Here is an 18,471-nt window from a genome sequence, read left to right on the forward strand (position 1 = left end):
TCTAGCTTTAGCTTTTTTTTTATGATAAAGATTAGACAAAACCTGCAAAATGTTTACTGAGTTTTTCTGTTGAAATTGAAATTGCCAGATTTGCCAGGTTCCTGGTCTTGGTCCTGGCCTGGCTTTTGCTGTTGTTTATTTTGTGACTGCTTCCACTAAAGGAAATATCCCTGAGATGAAAAACATTGTAAAGGCTTTCTTTCTACCTGATAACTTGGGGGCGGGGGGAGAAGCTAAGCAGTAAGTGTATTTTACTTGCTTTGAGAGGGGTCTTCTCTAGCGCTGAGCCTAGCCTGGAACTTGCTGGGCAGGCCCGGTTGCTCTGAACTTGTGACCTCCCCACCTTAAGTTTCCCAGGTGTTGGCATGTGCCACTCCACCTAGTAAAATTGTTTATTTTGTATCTTTCTTCATTCTTAAAGTATTAGAGCCAGATTTTGGCAGTGTGTTGGTCTGACTACTACTGATGTTTTGTTGTCCCAGTAGTTTTCTTATGTAGATACTTTTTTTTCCCCCAAATACCAACTCCTTTTTTAAGTCAAAACATTATGCCCTTTTGCAATTTCTAATTGTTTTCTAGACTTTAAAAGGCTTTTAGAAGGTAAATCCAACAGACCTATATTTTATACTAGTTGTTATTCCGTGTGTGTGTGTGTGTGTGTGTGTGTGTGTTGTAGGTCTCAGATAACTTAGAGGACAGTGCACTCTTCCAGCTTCTCCTGGGTTCCAGGGGTCAGGCACGGGTTAACCAGGCTGCACATGGGTTCCAGGGGTCAGGCACGGGTTAACCAGGCTTCTCCTGGGTTCCAGGAGTCAGGCAGGGGTTAGCCAGGCTGCACAGCTCCTTTAGCTGCTGAGTTCTCTCCCCAGTCCTGTGCTAAGTTTTTATAGTGCAGTGTTTCAAGAAATTTTTATCAGCGACTTAACTTTGATGCATAGTGATCTAGATTTTCAAAGCAGCAAACCACTTTTTTTTTTTTTTCCTACATAGGGTTTCTCTGTGTATCCCTGGCTGTCCAAGAACTCACTCTGTAGACTAAGCTGGCCTCAAACTCACAGAGGTCCCCCTGCCTCACACCCAATGCAGCAAATACTTTTACTCATTGCTTATAGCTAGGACTGGAGAGATGGCTGAGTGGGTAGGCGTGCTTGCTGTGCAGGCTTGAGGACCTAAGATTACGTCTCCATCACCTATGTAAAATGTCAGGTGTGGACATGCTTGCCTGTAACCCTGACACTCTGGGGGCAGAAACAAGAGGATTGCTGCAGCTTACTGGCCACCAGCCTAGCTGTGAGCTCACCGAGAGACCCTGTCTCAAGGGAGTAAGGCTGAGCACTACAAATGGGCGACCCAACTTCTTTGTCTGACCTCTGTACACAGATGCACATGTACCTACCCAAACAAATGTGTATGTTCTACACATGAAGACTAAACATTTAAAATACAAAAAAGAAGAAAGGAAAATCAAGGAGTAAGGGAGGAATGATAGAGTGCTTCAGGATTTTTGATTTCTGTTATGTTTTTTTTAGCTTTTTATCACTATTACAAGACACTTGGGCAAGCCAAATTTACAGAGATAAATGCTTTATTTAATTTCTAGTTTTGGAGATCAGAAGTCCAAACAGCATGATGGAAGCCCTAGTGAAGTCTCCTAGCATGTGATGGGAGTGTTTTAGTGAGGAGAGGGGATGAAACCACGTATAGAAAGTCAGGGAAAGAGACCTAGGGATCAGACTCAGTGTAGATCTTACCAACTGGCCAGCCTGTCCCAGATATCCACCTGGCTCTGCCTCCCAGCAGTGGGGTTAGAAATGCATGCCACCACGCCTGGCTTTTAAATGGATTCTGGCAATCAAACTCAGGTCCTGGTGTACGACAAGCAAGTGCTTAATGCCTGAGCTATTCCCACAGCCCTGGGCCCACCTCCTGAAAGTTCCACACTTCCCAATGCCACCAAGGCCTCCAGGAACCAAGTTCTGAAATAGGAGCACTTGAGGGGGACAATATCCAAAACAATTAGCATGTTAATTCGATTTTCAAAAGGTTTCAGTGTAGTTGAGCATCTCCATGTTTTGAGTTCTGTGCGTTTCTTTTTCTGTGAACTTGTTTGGTCATGTCTCTGTTTACATTTTGACTCTAGAACTATTTCTTTTTACTTTGATTTATTTTGAGACCAGGTCTTGTTATGTAATCTAGGCAAGCCTTGAACTTGAAATCTTCTACCTCAATCTCCCAAGAACTGGAGCTACAAGTATGCCGTCATACCCAGCTTGACTCTTGATCTCTTTCCTCTTTTTTGTCCCTCTGTTTTTGTTTTATTCCTTATACTTCTGTCTTTTGAGGCAGAATCCCACCCTGTAGCCATCCAGCCTGGAACTACCTATGTAGACCAGGCTGTCTTTAAACTTGAGGTGATCCTCCTGCCTCTGCTTCCTGAATGCTAGGACTGCAGACATATGCTACCACCATGTCTGGTTCATATGCTCACTTTCCATCAACAACACTTACTTAGGAGAACTGACAGGAAGCATTCAGTTATCATGAGGTTATTGATTTGTTCAGAAGTTATTGGAATATTTGCTTCTCATGGACCTTGTGGAAACTTAGTTTGAAAGTTTTAAGTTGTTAGCACTTTTTTCCTTTTTTCTTTGTTTGTTCATTTATTGTTGATGACAGGGTCTCTCTGTGTAACCTTGGCTGGCCTGAAACTCACTTTGTAGACCATACTGGCCTCAAATTCACAGAAATCTGTTTGCCTCTGCCTCCTTAGTGTTGGCATCAAAGGTATTAATCACCATTCTTGGCAATCCTGGTACTTTTTGTCTCCACCTATAAGTATCAAGTTGCATTTATTTTTTAAAGAAAAACTGTTAGATATTTTTTACACCACCAAACATACATACTAACAGGTTCATAGCAGCAAGCATGGGAATGGCCAGGCGTAGGTCTGCATGTTGATTTCAGAAACTTTTGTCCTTAATCTCCTGACTGGCTCACGTTGTTTCCTGTTAGGATTTTGAGGTGGGTGTCAACAGAGAGGAACTTCTCATGTCTCTTAATTTCTTCTGAGGGGGCGTTCAACGTCAGCTGACATAGGTTCTTAAGTATCTTGAAGTTCTTAGAATGCTCACCATGCCTTTTCTTTGCCCTCTTACAACGAAATGTTTTGCAGATTTATTAGTAAGATGTCTGAATCTGTGTGTTACTATGAAAAAGCACCGTAGACTTGATGCTTATGAGCAGAAAGGTGTAGTAAACCAAGGTTAAGGTACAGGAAGTTGGCTGTCTGATGAAGAATTATCACTGTTCCCTTAAGGGAAGAGCATTAGAGAGTCCTGGGTCCCTTTTACAGGCTTCATAAATCCCATCCATACTGCTCTGTTCTTGTGACCTAATCACTTCCAGAAGTCCCTGTCTCCCAGGGCTCAGGACTCACCACATGGATTTGGGGGCATAGAAACAGCTCTTGTTTAGGTAACAGGAGAATAATACTTTATGTGATTGGATAAAGTTCTATTTCCTTTCATTTTTTTCTTCTCTGGTTTTTGTTTTTGGTGGTAGGGTTCTTTATTAATGACTGAGAATCTTGCATTGTAGCTCAGCTACCTGGCACTGTTCATATTTCAGCCCCGGTCGGCCCTGACTGTGCAGTCCTGCCTCTCCCTCTCTAGTGCTGGGGTTATAGGCCTCTGCCCTTGCTGCTTCAGCTCATTTCCTGAAGGCAAAGGCTCTAATAAGATATTGCTAAGAAAAATCATCTCTAGGATTGCTGTTTTAGTTTAGGGTGACCAAGGATAACCTTAAGTTTTTGGTCCTCCTATCGCTCCTTGTTCTTTCCACTCAGCAGGGTCCCTGGAGGTTTCTCAGGTGATGATTTACTAGCAGCCCACACTTGTCCCTGGCTAGTGAGTGTTCTGGTGCATCAGTGCATCTGTTTGCCTCCTGACCTTAGGCTTGTCAGGCCTGACAACAGTGTTCAGTTTTGGGGGCAGAAGACATTCCACCTTACTGTTGGTTGTTCTGGAAGCTTTAGCTGTTAAGATAAGCTGTGCTTTATAGAAGTTCCTTGGGTCACAAACTTCTTGTGCTCCTTTACAAGTTTGCTGTACTTCAATGACAAAGTTACTTGGAAATGATATTTTCTTTCCTTTGGGGTTTCTTAGGCTGGATTCAGATGCCGAGGACACAGTACTTCCTCCGAAAGAAGACAGAGTTTGCAAAAGAGACAAGACAATAAGCACCTAAACTCTGCTCAGTCTCACAGAAGGGACATAAATTCTGACTCTTTATATTTTGAGGTAACTTTTTCAAATTTTATTTTTAAACCATTCTACAAAAAGGCTTCATAAGAAATTAATTAGGTATGTAATTATGTTATAAATAATGTTCGAGACTTAACATGTTACTCTGTCAGATTATAAATGACTTACTGTCTCGTTTTTGTCTTGATTGTATTTATGTAAGCTAACATTCCCTTTATTAATTTCTGTTTTGAGTGGTGTGTGGATTAGAAGCTGCTTTTGTCAGCACTGGGTATGTCAATTTTCAGATCTGAATAATTTAATCAAGATAATTTCTGCTCCCATTCAGGAGAATCTTGGAGAAAAAAAGAAAAACGGCTGTTTTCTTGGCTTTCCCAGCACATACATCCTAAGTCACTGTTTCTAGTGTTTGTTCAGCTAGCTAGCTTTTGTTCCAGCCGGGACTGTAACAGGAGGTACTGTGTGGTGGGAGGATACAGGTGTGAACATACCTTATACACAGTTTGCTGTGGTTGGACTAGAACACAGAACAAGCAACTTTGGGTGGATCTTAAAGAAGAAGTTTGTTGTTGTTCCAACCATTCTTGGTAATTCTTTTGTGCAGCTCACTTCAGTTAGAGCATAGATGTTTTATAAAGTGGATTGTTAGATGTGTATTAAACTGGAAGTCTTGACGTTAGAGGACAGGGATTAGTATGTTAACTAAGCTGAATGATGTCCCACAGTAGCTGAGTGTGTCTGACCTACTCTGCCAGGAACAGTTGCCACCCTTAACTGACAGGTACTCACTGACTTCATAAATAAAAAAGGTTCTAAGAAGCTTATATTAACATCAGTTAAAATCTGGAAACCATGAGCCAGGCATGGTGGTTTAAACCTGTAATCCTAGCTCTCCAGAGCTGAGAAGAAAGGATTGCCTTAAGCCACTTAGCATGCACTGTAGTGTGAGAACATGTCTCAAGAAAACAAAACAAACATGAGGAAATTTACATTCTTGGTAGAAAATATTAGAATAAATGATTTTCTGTTAATATTGAAAAGGACTGCAACTTTGGTAATAGTTTCTAGGAAGACAGCATCCCCCCCCCCCTTTTTTTCTTTTAAGTGACAGGGGGTCTCTGTGTAGCTTCCTGGCTGTTCTGGAAGTCTCTATGTAGACAAGGCTAGTCTTGCAATCACAGAGATCCACCTGCCTCTTCCTCCTGAGTGCTGGGACGAAAGTATGTGCCAATAACTGACACAGTTTAAATGAGGCTAGAACTCAGGGCTTTGTGCTTGCTGAGCTGGCATTCTGATGCTGACCTATCCCATCAGCCCCTGTTGTTTTCTGTTTACACAGGTGATTAAACTTGAAGTACTAGCTGGGTATATTGCTGTATGCCTGGAGGGAGACTTGAGTTGGGGCTTTGCTTGAATCCCTGGGTTCAATATCATGTTTGTTTGTTTCTTTGTTAGCTCTGTGTGTGGTTCCTATTTGTGGGCATGTGAATCCCTGGGTTCAATATCATGTTTGTTTGTTTCTTTGTTAGCTCTGTGTGTGGTTCCTATTTGTGGGCATGTAGAAGCCAGAAGACAGCCTTGTCCCTCAGATTCCGTCCACATTGATTTTTTTTTTTTTTTTTTTTTTTGTCAGAAGATTCCTCATTGGCTGAGAGCTCAGTGATAAAGCAAGGCAGACTGGCCCATGAGCCTCCTGGATCTGCCTGTCTTCACATCTCAGCACTGGGCTCTCTCAGTGCCTGCCACTGTGCAGCTATTTTTACTTAGGTTCTGGGGATCAAATCAGCTCCTCATGTTTGCAGAGTGAGCACTCTCCCAAGCAAGTCCCTCCCTGCCCCACTCTCAAGACCTCAACCTTCTCAGGAACGGGGCTTTGTACAAGGTTTTCATAAGTTCGGGTTAAGCAGTCTTTCTTTTCTTACTTGTGGATTTTATACAAGTTCAATATTTTTGGGACTGATAAACTATTACTTCTATTCCTTCCTTTTAACAAAAGTTCATTGTAATTTATTATAGGCACACTTGTATGATTGTTTCCACACAATCAAAAGAATATTGACTAAGAAATTAATTTGAATAAAAACATTGTAAAAGTATTTTAAACATTATTCTTCAAATTGTATGTAATAGGGAATAGAATACATTTTAAAAATGAATACTAAACTACTTAAAACCTCCAAATTATCTGAATGTGATAAATCTAGTTTGAATTCTTTTCAGTTACCTATATCCTGTCTTAGGATATAATTAGTATAAGAATGCAAAAGGGGTTTCAGAAATTTAAAGGACGTACGGATGTGATATGACTTCATACTTGAATCAAAAATAGGTTTAGCATGGGAGAAATAACATTTCCTTTTAAAGACTGATTTAGAATAGTTCAACAGTAGGATAAAATATACACTATTTTCCTACCTTTCAGAATGTCAAGCATAAAAGGTTTCTATGTTGGGTAGGTTGTTCATTGGTAGAGTAGTTACCTAGCATAAGTAAGGCTCTGGGTTTGATGTCCAGCAAACACATGTGTTCACATGTATGAGTGCACACACACACACACCACACATGCACACATGCATGCACCCCCACCTACATACACCAGGAACCCCCCCACATGCAGGCCTGCACACACCCATCCACACACACACATTCACATGTGTATGCATCCCACCCACACACCAAGCACACTCCCACATGTAGACATGCTCACATACACACACACACACACACATACACACATGTGCACGCATCCCCCACACATGCACTGAGCACATCCATACAAACATGTGTATGTATCCCCTACATACACCGAGCACACCCCCCACATGCAGGCATGCACACTTGCACACCCATACACACACACACCAAGCACACACCTCACACAGACATGCAGGCATGGACACACACACACACACACACACACACTCTTTTGTAGGGTTCTGAACATTTTCACTGACATCAGGCAAACTATTTCAGGATGAAGATGGGTTTCAAGAACTAAGTGAGAATGGAAATTCTAAAGATGAGAATATTCAACAGAAACTTCCTTCAAAAGTAGTAAGTAACTCCTTTCAAAATTATAAGAAAAATAGAACACCTTTTGAACTTAGCTATGTGGAAGGAAGTCTTGAGATTGGTGGGAAGGACACAGGACACATGGTGTGGGGGTTGTATGTTAGTGTTTACTCTCAGCACCTGAGAACCCTTACCGCAGTTGTACTCAAGTTTATGTGCATATATGGGTGGCTGGGAGCATGGCGTGCTTGAGGGAGATAGAGGACAACTTGTTCTCTCTGTCCATGGATGTCACAGGGAACCCAGGTTTTCAGTCTTGGCCATAGACTCCTGTACCCGCTGAGCCTTACTGTTTCTTTTCCTAAACAAAAGTAGTTTCTAGGAAATCTTCTGTTGTGTTTCTAAATGAGAAAACAGTAAGTACTGTCATACAGCATACAGCTTATATAGAAATTTCCCTCAGACAAGCACCACATTCTAAAATGGTCCTCCTCTCACCCTACTCTTTATGGCCCTTAGTCCTCTGAGCCTCCTGTCCTGCAGCACCTGCCTCAGTTGGCTTTGTCTTTCCTTATGGTTTGACCTCTGTGAGATGACTAACAGATATGTCTCTCTTGCTTCATAGTTGGATGACTTACCTGAAAACTCACCCATCAATATAGTTCAGACTCCAATTCCCATTACCACGTCAGTTCCCAAACGAGCCAAGAGTCAAAAGAAGAAAGCACTAGCTGCAGCCCTTGCCACAGCACAAGAATACTCCGAAATAAGTATGGAGCAGAAAAAATTGCAGGTATATAGTCACTTTATTCACAGTTGTGATTGTTTGCTGGGCTTGGTGGGATGGACAGGAATGTCAAATGTAATTACAATTTCTCATACTTTCCTAATCATAAAAAATGAATCATTTCTTATTCGCCTTTTAGGAAGCTTTATCAAAAGCAGCTGGAAAAAAGAATAAAACCCCTGTACAGCTAGATTTAGGGGACATGCTAGCTGCTCTGGAGAAGCAACAGCAAGCAATGAAAGCACGCCAGATCACCAACACCAGACCACTGCCGTACCCAGGTGATTCCTTAGTGTGGGGTATAGCTGTGTAATCTTTCTCTTTCTCCCTCTCTACTCTGCACTTGACTAGTCTCTCTCTCTCTCTCTCTCTCTCTCTCTCTCTCTCTCTCTGGTACAAGGAATATGGGTGTGCACACCTAGCATGCTTTCAGGAGTCTGTCTTCTTCCACCATGGCTTCTGAGGATCAGTTGAACTCAGGTCATCAGGCTTGTAGTACAGACACTTACCGCCTTCCCTGGCCCCATTTTTTGTTTTGTTTTTTCTTCAAAGGATAAAATTTAAAAAATCACAGGGTAATTTGGCTCTGTTAACTATGAAAGTATCCAATTAAATGACAAATTTTGATAGTTTAATATATGTAAATGAGACAGTGATCTGGCTTGCCACTGAAACTGTTTCTCTTGTAACCAACCTTGTCAGTTTTAGAGACTATTTGATCTCCCTCCTTTCCCTTTAGAGGGATAGGGATAGCAAAAACAAGGGAAGGGCATGAATTAAAAGGACTAATGGTGAGAAGCAGAATTTTCTGTCTGTTCTGTTCCCAGATTGTCCAGTTCCAAGAATATTGCTGAATAGGTAAAAAGATAGGAACGCGCTGTATCTGTGTGCAAGATGCTAACGTGTAGCTGCTCACCCATGTGGTGGAGACCTGTGCTTGAGCGACTCTTGGTAGAGGTGACATGAATGCATAGAGCTGCATGCTACTGAGCTGTGAAGAGTGGCAGTCGCCTCCCCCTGGATACGGCAGAGGAAGTGGCCTTTCAGCTCACAGCTGGGGTTCTAGTCAAACTGCTGAGCTTGGCCTCCTGCTCTTTGATTTGTTTCTTTAGATAGATATTTATCTTCCTGTACTTTAATTCCCTACATTAAAACAGAGCAGTGAAGATTCCTACTTCAAGGTTGTTTGGGGAATAAATGAGCTGATAGATATATACTACTTAGAAAACCTGTGTTATAATCACTCAGTGAACTAATGCACATTATTACAAAGAAGAGGTTATTAACCTGTGATTGTTGGAATTTTTGTTGTTGCTATTTCTGTTTTTGTTTTTTAAAATAAGACTGCCTTAGTTTCCCAAATGCTGGAACTACTGGTTTGAGCCACCATACCTAGCCATTTGTCATTTTAACTATTTTTTTTTTCTTTAGTTACTGAGAACTAAAGCTTGTCTAAGCAAGGGCCTGTGCTTGGCTAGACAAACACTACCATTAAACTGAATCTCTAATCACCATATTTTTTTCCATGTATTTTTTTTTTCAATGCTGGGGCTTGAACTGAAGGTCTTATGCATACCAGGCAAGTGTTCTTCCACTGACCTAAATCTCCATCTCTACAACTTTGGTTGATTTAATACATGTTAAGAGCTAGAGAGATGGCTCAGTGGTTAAGAACATTGACTGCTCTTCCAGAGGTTCTGAGTTCAGTTCTCAGCAACCACATGTTGGCTCAGAAACATCTATACTGGGATCTGATGCCCCTTTCTGGCATAAAGGCATACATGCAGGTAGAGCACTCATTTATTTTAAAAATGTTGTTAAACAGCTCAGAATATCTGTGCTTAGGATGTGCTGTCTGGAGCTGTTGGGGTTATGGAGATGGTGAGGATAGGCCCACTCAAGAAGCTCACAGCTGACTCAGTCGGCACTTGTTCTTGCTGCAGAGGACCTGGGTTTAGTTCCCAGCACTCAAGTGGCAACTCATAACCACTCATAACCGTAGATCCAGGGGATATAATGCGCTCTGACATAGACACCTAGCATCCACATGGTACACATCCATCCCTCCAGGCAAAGCATTTGTATACATAAGATAAATCTCCTTTTAAAAGTTTATAGCCCTGTGGGAGAGGAGACACACATGAATAACTGATCAACTGAAGTACCTCAGGAGAGATGCAGCGAGTTCTGTGAGCCTGTGTATGGGAGGGATTGATGGTATAGATGAAGAGAAATACTGATTAACAAGTGACTTCATGGAAGGTGGGGTTTGAATTGGGCTTTGGAGAATGGATAGGATTCCTAGCAGATAGAAACGAGACTCCTTTCAATCACCAATCTTTATTTGAGAGTATTGGGTACAAAGAAAGCTGTTGGGAAATTCAAGAAAAGAATGAGATTATGGGAGTGAAAAATTTGTAAGGAATTGATGGAGCAAGGAATAGCAGGATTTAGAGACAGGCCAAAGACAGCTCCAGGGTATTGCAGAGATGGCTTCATCATTCATCAGTAAAGTACGTGACGTGTGAGCATGAGGCCTGCATTTGGATCCATGGTACCATCTAAAGCCTGGCATGGACAGCAGTGCCTGTAGTCCCGGTCCTAGAGGCAGAGCCCGTAGAGCCCGCAGATCCCGGAAGCTCATTATCTAGCTAGTGTAGCTGAACTGGTGAGCTACAGGTTCCCTGGGAGACCATGTCTTAAAATCTCGGGACAAGAGTGATTGGGAACACATAGCACCAACATCTGGTCTTCACCTGTGGGCGTGCACACATGCGCAGGCGCACTCTCACCTACACAGCACCCTACCTGTGCTCTCTGGCTTAGTGGAGGGCTGCAAGGGTACCACAGTGACATGAGGAGAGTTGACAGTGGCTTTGAACTTGAAATGCTAGCAGTCGAGGCCCTGGAGACCCCGTTTGTCATGTGTTTATGCATGTGTAGTTTAGATTAGAAGTCAGTGCATTTAAAGTGAGGGGAAAGCCCGTGGAGTGACTGGATTTCAGGGACAGAAGGAAGAAGAGCCACACATATAAACATGAGTGAATGGTGTCCCAGGAAGAATTTTTGAAGATTGGAAAATTGTATTTGGCAACTGCAAATGGTTCTGTTGGATCCTTGGGGAGGGGCATTGAGACAGGTTTTTTCTATATAGTACTGACTGTCCTGGAACATGCACTGTAGACCAGGCTGGCCTCTTAACTCAGATCTGCCTTCTTCTGCCTTCTGAGTGCTGGGATTTAAAAAAGGTGTGCACCACCACTGTCTGGCTTCTATTGGGTCTTGACAGTAGTACTTAAAATACAGTGAATATGGCCAAAATCAGATGCTAGTAGTTTGGAAGAAAATGATATCAGAATGATGCCGAGACATCTAACTGGTAGAGATTGGGCAGTAAGAGTGCCTTAGGTTGAAGGCAAGCCAGTTGAGGTGTGTTTGCCTCCCAACCCCTCTTTTCTTTTAGATAGAAGGGGGGGGTGTGGATCAGAGAACACAGCTTGGGGGTGGAGGGAATGAGTATGAAAAGGATCAGCACAAGGTACTAGAGGAACTAAGGTGACATGGGCCGAGTTTGTTAGTGGGCCTTGGACAATTGTAAGGATATCTGCCCCCTCCTTTTGGATGTTTTTTGTAACTTGAGCAACGTCTTCTCAAGAAAGTGACAGGAATATTCTTTTAGAGTGAAGGGGTTGAGATTGGAGGCTTAGAAACGTTGAAAGATCAGGGTTAAAGACTGAGGGTATGAGCAGGGGTGTAGCCGGTGCTGAGTAGCACTGAGAGTGGGTGAGAGAATTTCCTTCCTGACTCTCAGCTAAAGAGGAGCGATAGACAGACTGCAGGAGTATATAAGGATGAGTAGCCGAGTCTGTAGGAGCGAGCACACCAAAGGTGGGCCAGTCTAACTGGGAGCAGCTGCAGAGAATGCGCACGCTTGGTTGCTGAAGTGGAGTTGAACTAACAGTACAGGCTTGCTTGAGACCTCTCGGTCAGCTGACTGCACTGACTTATTTCCTAATCTTAGGGAGGTTGAAGACTCGGGAAGAAGGTGTGTCTGAGGGACTCTGCTGAGCCTGATACTATGATGTCTTTTTTGTCCTGGGGAGACAGTGCTTGTGTTTTTGAAGATTTAATACTAGAAGTTGTCCCAGTGCGTGGATGTGGCTGCAGTAGTGAAGCTAATGTGTTCTTGTTTGTTTGCAGTCGCCACCGCAGCTGCTTTTCACACGAAAGACTCTGCCGCCAGAAAGCCTTTAACCAAAAGTCAGCCCTGCTTGCCGTCCTCTAGTTCTCTGGACATTACTTCCTCCAAAGCAAAGAAAGGAAAAGAGAAGGAAATTGCAAAGCTAAAACGACCCACAGCACTCAAAAAGGTAACCCCCAATCTAGAGATGTCTCTTTTATAGGATAATTAAGGGTTTACTTTTTATTTCTTTGCAAAATTAGTTGTGTTTTAGGAAGCAGATATTCTAATATATTCCTGTACACGGCTATGTGTGACTGGTTAATTCAGACCAGCATTGTATGGCAGTCGTCTTGTGTAAGAAGGTCCTACAAAGTGAAGGTTTCTATAAGGGTTAGAAAGTAAGCAGCCAAACATTTCATATCCCAAACACTAAGTCCTTAGGAATTAGAAGCTCAGATCTGTCCTCCCTTTGCATTTTTTTCTCTTAGGTGTATGTGTGGGCATGCATATGTTGGCATGCCTGTGTGGAGGCCTGCATGTAGAAGCCTAAGGTTCATGGCCGAGTTTTCTCAACTGTTCTTGACCCTGTTCTTTGAGGAATGGTATCTCAGTTGAACCCACAGCTCACCGATATGATGAGTTTGGCCAGCCAGCTTGCTTCAGGAACCACATCTCAGCCTCCTGGGCCCTGATTCTTGGGTGATCTGCCACACCCACCTGGCATTTTTGTGTATTCTGGAGATCTGAACTTCACTTGTAAGCGTGTGCAGCAAGCAGTTTAACCATTGAACCATCTCCACAGCCATGCCCCCCTTTCTCCTTCTCATCTCTTTTCAGTGCTGGAGGTCTGACCTGAGACCTAATATACCTGAGACAGGCACTCTGCCTCCAGCTTGCTAGCCCTACACCTTCTAGCCTCGGTGTTTGCTCTGTATGTAGGAGAGCAGCTTTAGGCCCACATTTTTACCTCCATCTTCCTTAGCTATAAATTGGTGATAATATCTGCTTTGGTCTAGTAGGGTCAGAGTGGGGCAATTCATTCCTGAATGGTTGAAAACTATAGAGTGTAAATCACATGAATTGTATGAGGTGGTTTCTAAACTTACAGTTAGTCACTGTTTGGGAAATCCTCCTTGGTCACCTAGGGTTTCAAGATTGAGGCAGTGTGGGGTGTTTGTTTTCTCCCAGCATCCTGCTTCCCTTTATTTGGAGATGGAAGCAGGTGAAGTGTGTCTGGCTGTGCACTCTTAGCACACTCTCCCTGTATTCTCTGTACAGCATCCCCTTCCATTTGCAGTTTGTAAAGTAACAGTCACATTTGTGCAGGTCAGATAATGCAGCCAACTAAAGCCCTCTTGGCCGTGCCATTGAAATAGTTCACACCTAGTTGAGGAGTGAGCAGTAACTGAGGAACTGTGCAATGGCTTTCAGGTTATTCTGAAAGAAAGAGAGGAGAAGAAGGGACGTCTGACTGTGGAACACAGCGTTTTGGGAGCCGAGGAGCCAACAGAAGCGCATTTGGACCTCACCAGTGACTTGCCTCAGGAGACTGTCTCCCAGGAAGGTGAGGACACCTCTCTCTGTCCTAACTGTCTGCAGTGTTGCCACTGAGAGGAAAGCCTCACTGGCTGAACACTGTATTTTATGTGCGTTGACTTACACGGTATCTTTTGAAGGCGGATGGCTGAGAGGGTGGACAGGTGTTACATAGCAGGTCGTTAACACTTTGGAGGCTGGAGCCATCATTTGTAGTAACATCTCAAACATTGGGATCTTCTGAGTGCCTGGGACTCCTGGGATTGTCATAAGAGTTCTTGTTCATCATCTTTTACGTAGGGAACACTATTTGCCAGTTGTTTTCTTTTTAGGAATGTTTTTCAGATTATTTTTTATTGATTCCTTTCTTGATTTGAGGGAATTAATATATAAGGTACAAGGAGCAGAGAACTACAAAGCAGAGAAAGATTGTATTCATGCCCAGCACATTCCAGCAGAGAGGTTCTATCTGGTACATTAAGTAGCCACACAGAGTTTTGCAGCAAGGTCAATCTGATTTGTGCAGAAATCAAGTAGGAGTTTTTCACTACTTTTCAAAAGGTGAATTTATTCCTAAGCATTATTTATCTAGGATGTGTTTGGTTGCGGTTTCCCTTTATTCTCAGTATGATTCCCCTAGATTTATGTGTGCCCATTCACCCATTCATCCCTCTGATTTTGACTAAATAACTACCAAACGTGCTCACTAAGTAGTGGAGGTAAGAGGCTGGAAAACAGAATGGTCAGGGGCTGATAATCCAGTAAACAGATAGGATTAATGTGTAACTTTGTTAATTATTAAACTGAATATACAAATGCACTTCCCGAGTTTACCTGTTGAAGAGAAGCAGTAACTTAGGAAGAAGCAGCAGAGTTGATAGTTTGCATCTAAGTGTGGCTGCCTAAGCACAGAAGCAAAGGCCAGATAAGTAGGTGGGGAAGAGGAGACTCAGGAGAGGCATCAGAATGGTGGGTAGGTGTGGGTGTAGAAAGTCAGGGGAGGGTGAACAGGTGTGGGTGTAGACAGGGTGAGCAGGTGTGGGTGTAGACAGTCAGGAGGGAGAGCAGGTGTGGGTGTAGAGATCAGGAGGGTGAGCAGATGTGGGTGTAGAGATCAGGAGACATGGAGTGACATAGGATTGTCCTTGCCACTACCACATAGAATTTGAAAGAAAGATTTAAGAAATAGGAGGCAAGATAGAGATGTGTAGAAACACTGCAGAAAGGTACAGATCTCTGTGAGTATGTGTCTTAGAAAATTTGCTTCCCCATCTCCTCTGTAGAAACTTCTAAGCTATGCTTGGTTTTTTTTTTTAGTATGAAGGTTTTACATACTTTATTCTGTTAGTTTGTAGGAAATAATAATTTGTGATAGGAAAATACCTAACTTACTATCTTCCAGAGAGTTAGGGTATGACCTGAGAAAATTCTGCCATCTAAATTGTCTGTGTCCGCCTGGAGCTTCTTAGCATTTGAAGTTGTCAGGTTCTTCCCTTCTACTTGCATCTCCACAGATACTGGACTGAGCATGCCCAGTGATGCTTCACTGTCTCCAGCAAGTCAGAACTCTCCGTACTGTATGACACCTGTGTCGCAAGGCTCTCCTGCCAGTTCCGGCATAGGCAGCCCAATGGCTTCCTCAACCATAACCAAAATCCACAGCAAGAGATTTCGAGAGTAAGTTTTTTTTTTTTCTTTTTCCCCCACTATTGCGGTCAAACAGTTGAAGAATCTTGGTTTTTCTGAATTCGTATTCTTGTTACCTGGTAAGTGGAGCAAGGTGGAATGCAGAGGTTGCTGCTCTTGTTTAACAGGGTTTGGGTCTGTTAAAGCAGTACTGCTGTCAGTATCCATGGTGTGGGGTTTCACAGTAATGCTTTTTTGTTTTTGTTTTTGTTTTTGTTTCGAGGCAGGATTTCTCTGTGGCTTTGGTTCCTGTCCTGGAACTAGCTCTGTAGACCAGGCTGGTCTCGACTCGCAGAGATCTGCCTGCCTCTGTCTCCCGAGTGCTGGGATTAAAGGCGTGCGCCACCATCGCCCGGCAGTAATGTTTTCTTTATCACATATGGCGTTTCTATCCCAGAATCCTGGCCTCTTACGTCAGATGTATATTGTGTATGTGTGTTATATATATGTGCATGTAGAATGTAATGTACCATGGGTTTTGCCCCTGCAGATGCTTTGAGTTTTTGTTTTTTTTGGTTATGTTTCGTCTATTTTTTGCATATAACACAGGTCCTTTAAAAAGCTCGCTAATCAGTTAATAACATATAATAGGGTTCTTTGTTCAAGACTGAATCTGTCACGTAAAGCCGTGCCATTTTGTTCTTGTTTGTTGTTCATTTTGTTGTGCTAGAGGTTGAATTCGGGGCCTCTTGCTTCCTGGTCAAGTGTTTGACCACAGAGCAACACAGTCAACTCCAGTACTTGCTTTTAAGCAAATATGTCTAGGTTTAAGAATTAGGATAATTAGGGAATCACTAAGCTAACTGCTGGGACATATTTTAGTATTTGTGTGGATGAAGTGGTTTTACTTTAAAAATGCCATAGGAAGGAATCCTAGAGTGAGAGTCAGTGTGGTCCAGCAGCCACTGCTCTGTTCTGCTTCCTCCTCAGCTCTAGTGTTGGAGCAGAAGCCTCTCTTCAGGCTCTGAGCAGCTAATTCTATGTCAGACAGCAGGTGTGGAGCAGATGAAACACTCACAGAGATCCACCTGCCTCTGCCTCCCGAGTGCTGGGATTAAAGGCGTGCGCCACCATCGCCCGGCTGGATGTTGAATTCTTTGAGTATATTTCTATCTTCTGAAATCCTGTCATACTTGCTTAGACATTTTGATGCAAAATGTGAAATTCCCTGGACATGTTTTCACTGTATGATGTAGACTACAGCCTCTGTAGGACATCGGATGGTCTACACGTAAAGTTGGATGACTTTCTCACCCTGGGGTTAAGTACACAGTGACCACACACTGTGATTTTGTGATAGAGCTGACATTTAAATGACCTCTGTTTGATTGTCTGCTAGATGTAAAAGCCTTTAAGGCCTCAGTTTACCTATTGAGTTCATCATCTGTAGTCATAGGCTTTTGGAACATCTAACCAAACTGATTTTTGTGACTGGAAGCAGACTTGCCCAGGATCAGAGGACGAAGGGTTTTGGGTTTCTTGGCATGTTTTCTAACATGTTCTCTGTTAGCAAAAGAAAGCAGTTTCAATAGATGGACTGTGAGGTCAGTGGGCTATGCAGTGACTGTCCACAGCCTTGAGTTTCTTTAATTTAGCACATAAAGGGGAGGGTTTCCTTACATAGGTATCACTGTGCTTTGTGCTCATTCATGCTCCCTCCCCAGTGCCTGCCGTATGCTGCTTCACTTTCTTGTCCCAAGCAGTCCTCTGCCTTCGCTGGGTGTGGTGGCACACATCTTTCGTCCCAGCACTCAGGAGGCAGAAGCAGGTGGATCTCTGAGTTTGAGGACAGCCAGGGCTACATAGTTGACCTGTCTTAAAAAACAAAAACAAATGTTGCATTACTTTCTGTTTTCCTCCCTTCTGTAAGATTTCTTCTGCCCTCTTTGATCATTTTCTACTTCATGCTTGTACTCAGGTGTACGCATATGCACATAAATCTAAATTCTACATGAAAAAAAGCATGCAATATTTCCTTGAGTCTTTGTTACTTTACTTAGCATAATGATTGCTAGTTCCATCTGTTTTCTTGCAAATGTCTTGATTTTATTTTTCTTGGCAGCTAACTAAAATTCCGGTATATATTAATAAATTTCTATCAATCTCATTTAGCCATTTATGTTGAAAAGCATTTAGGCTGTTTCCATTTCTTAATTATCGTGAATAGTATGGTGATAAGCATGGGTACACATTGATCTCTTTGCTCTGGTAACTTGGAATTCAGGTGTATCCCCAGGAGTGGTATAGCTGAGCCCTGTGGTGGCTCTGATTTCCGTGGTGCCCCAGTTTACCACCAGCAGTGTCAGGCTCTCCTCCCTGCAGGGATGAATGGTTACTGAGCTTCAGAGACCTCTAGTGCTTTTATGTCACAGTGACCTCTTAGCAAGCCAGCATTCAGTTTATACCTTTAGAAATTGAATAATTAGGAGTGCATTAGTATTTCCATGTGGCAGCCTGTCCTGGACTACAAGCTACTTTGTGGAAATTCAAAAGATAATCAGTATTACTGTTTTTCTGATTGATGTGTTGTAGAGACTGAGGACTTTATAAATATGCCGTGTTATATGTCAAAGATATTTTCCTGATATAAGTCTGTAATTACAGGAAAATAAATTAGGATGGAATTACCTGACTCTTTGCTTCCTTTCCAGATATTGTAATCAGGTTCTCTCTAAAGAAATTGATGAATGTGTGACTCTCCTTCTGCAAGAACTTGTCAGTTTCCAGGAGCGCATCTACCAGAAGGACCCCGTGAGAGCCAAAGCCAGGCGGCGGCTGGTCATGGGGCTGAGGGAGGTCACGAAGCACATGAAGCTGAACAAGATCAAGTGCGTCATCATTTCCCCGAACTGTGAGAAGATCCAGTCAAAGGGTGTGTGCATTTGTTCATTACCATTGCAGGGAATTTGAGCAAGCCTTGCCTCCGGGAGCCACATCTTTCTCTATAGTATAGTCATAGAATAAATGTTGAGCATGAGAAAACGAAATCTTCCAATACCTAAAAT

At 42.8% G+C, this 18,471-nt stretch overlaps 1 protein-coding gene across 1 annotated transcript in view; it reads left to right on the forward strand.

Moving 5' to 3' along the window:
• Secisbp2l (SECIS binding protein 2 like) overlaps positions 1–18,471 on the forward strand; it is a 49,048-nt gene that overhangs the window by 19,435 nt on the left and 11,142 nt on the right. The window contains exons 8-15 of the mRNA XM_050133136.1: positions 4,164–4,298; positions 7,236–7,316; positions 7,900–8,067; positions 8,201–8,342; positions 12,262–12,431; positions 13,676–13,808; positions 15,295–15,457; positions 18,118–18,338. Coding sequence (XP_049989093.1) covers positions 4,164–4,298; positions 7,236–7,316; positions 7,900–8,067; positions 8,201–8,342; positions 12,262–12,431; positions 13,676–13,808; positions 15,295–15,457; positions 18,118–18,338 — 1,213 coding nt within the window. The remainder of the gene's footprint in view (positions 1–4,163; positions 4,299–7,235; positions 7,317–7,899; positions 8,068–8,200; positions 8,343–12,261; positions 12,432–13,675; positions 13,809–15,294; positions 15,458–18,117; positions 18,339–18,471) is intronic.

Source organism: Alexandromys fortis, unplaced genomic scaffold (assembly GCF_014885135.2).
Source record: "Alexandromys fortis isolate MF-2015 unplaced genomic scaffold, M_Fortis_MF-2015_v1.1 scaffold_6, whole genome shotgun sequence".
Classification (NCBI taxonomy): Eukaryota; Metazoa; Chordata; class Mammalia; order Rodentia; family Cricetidae; genus Alexandromys; species Alexandromys fortis.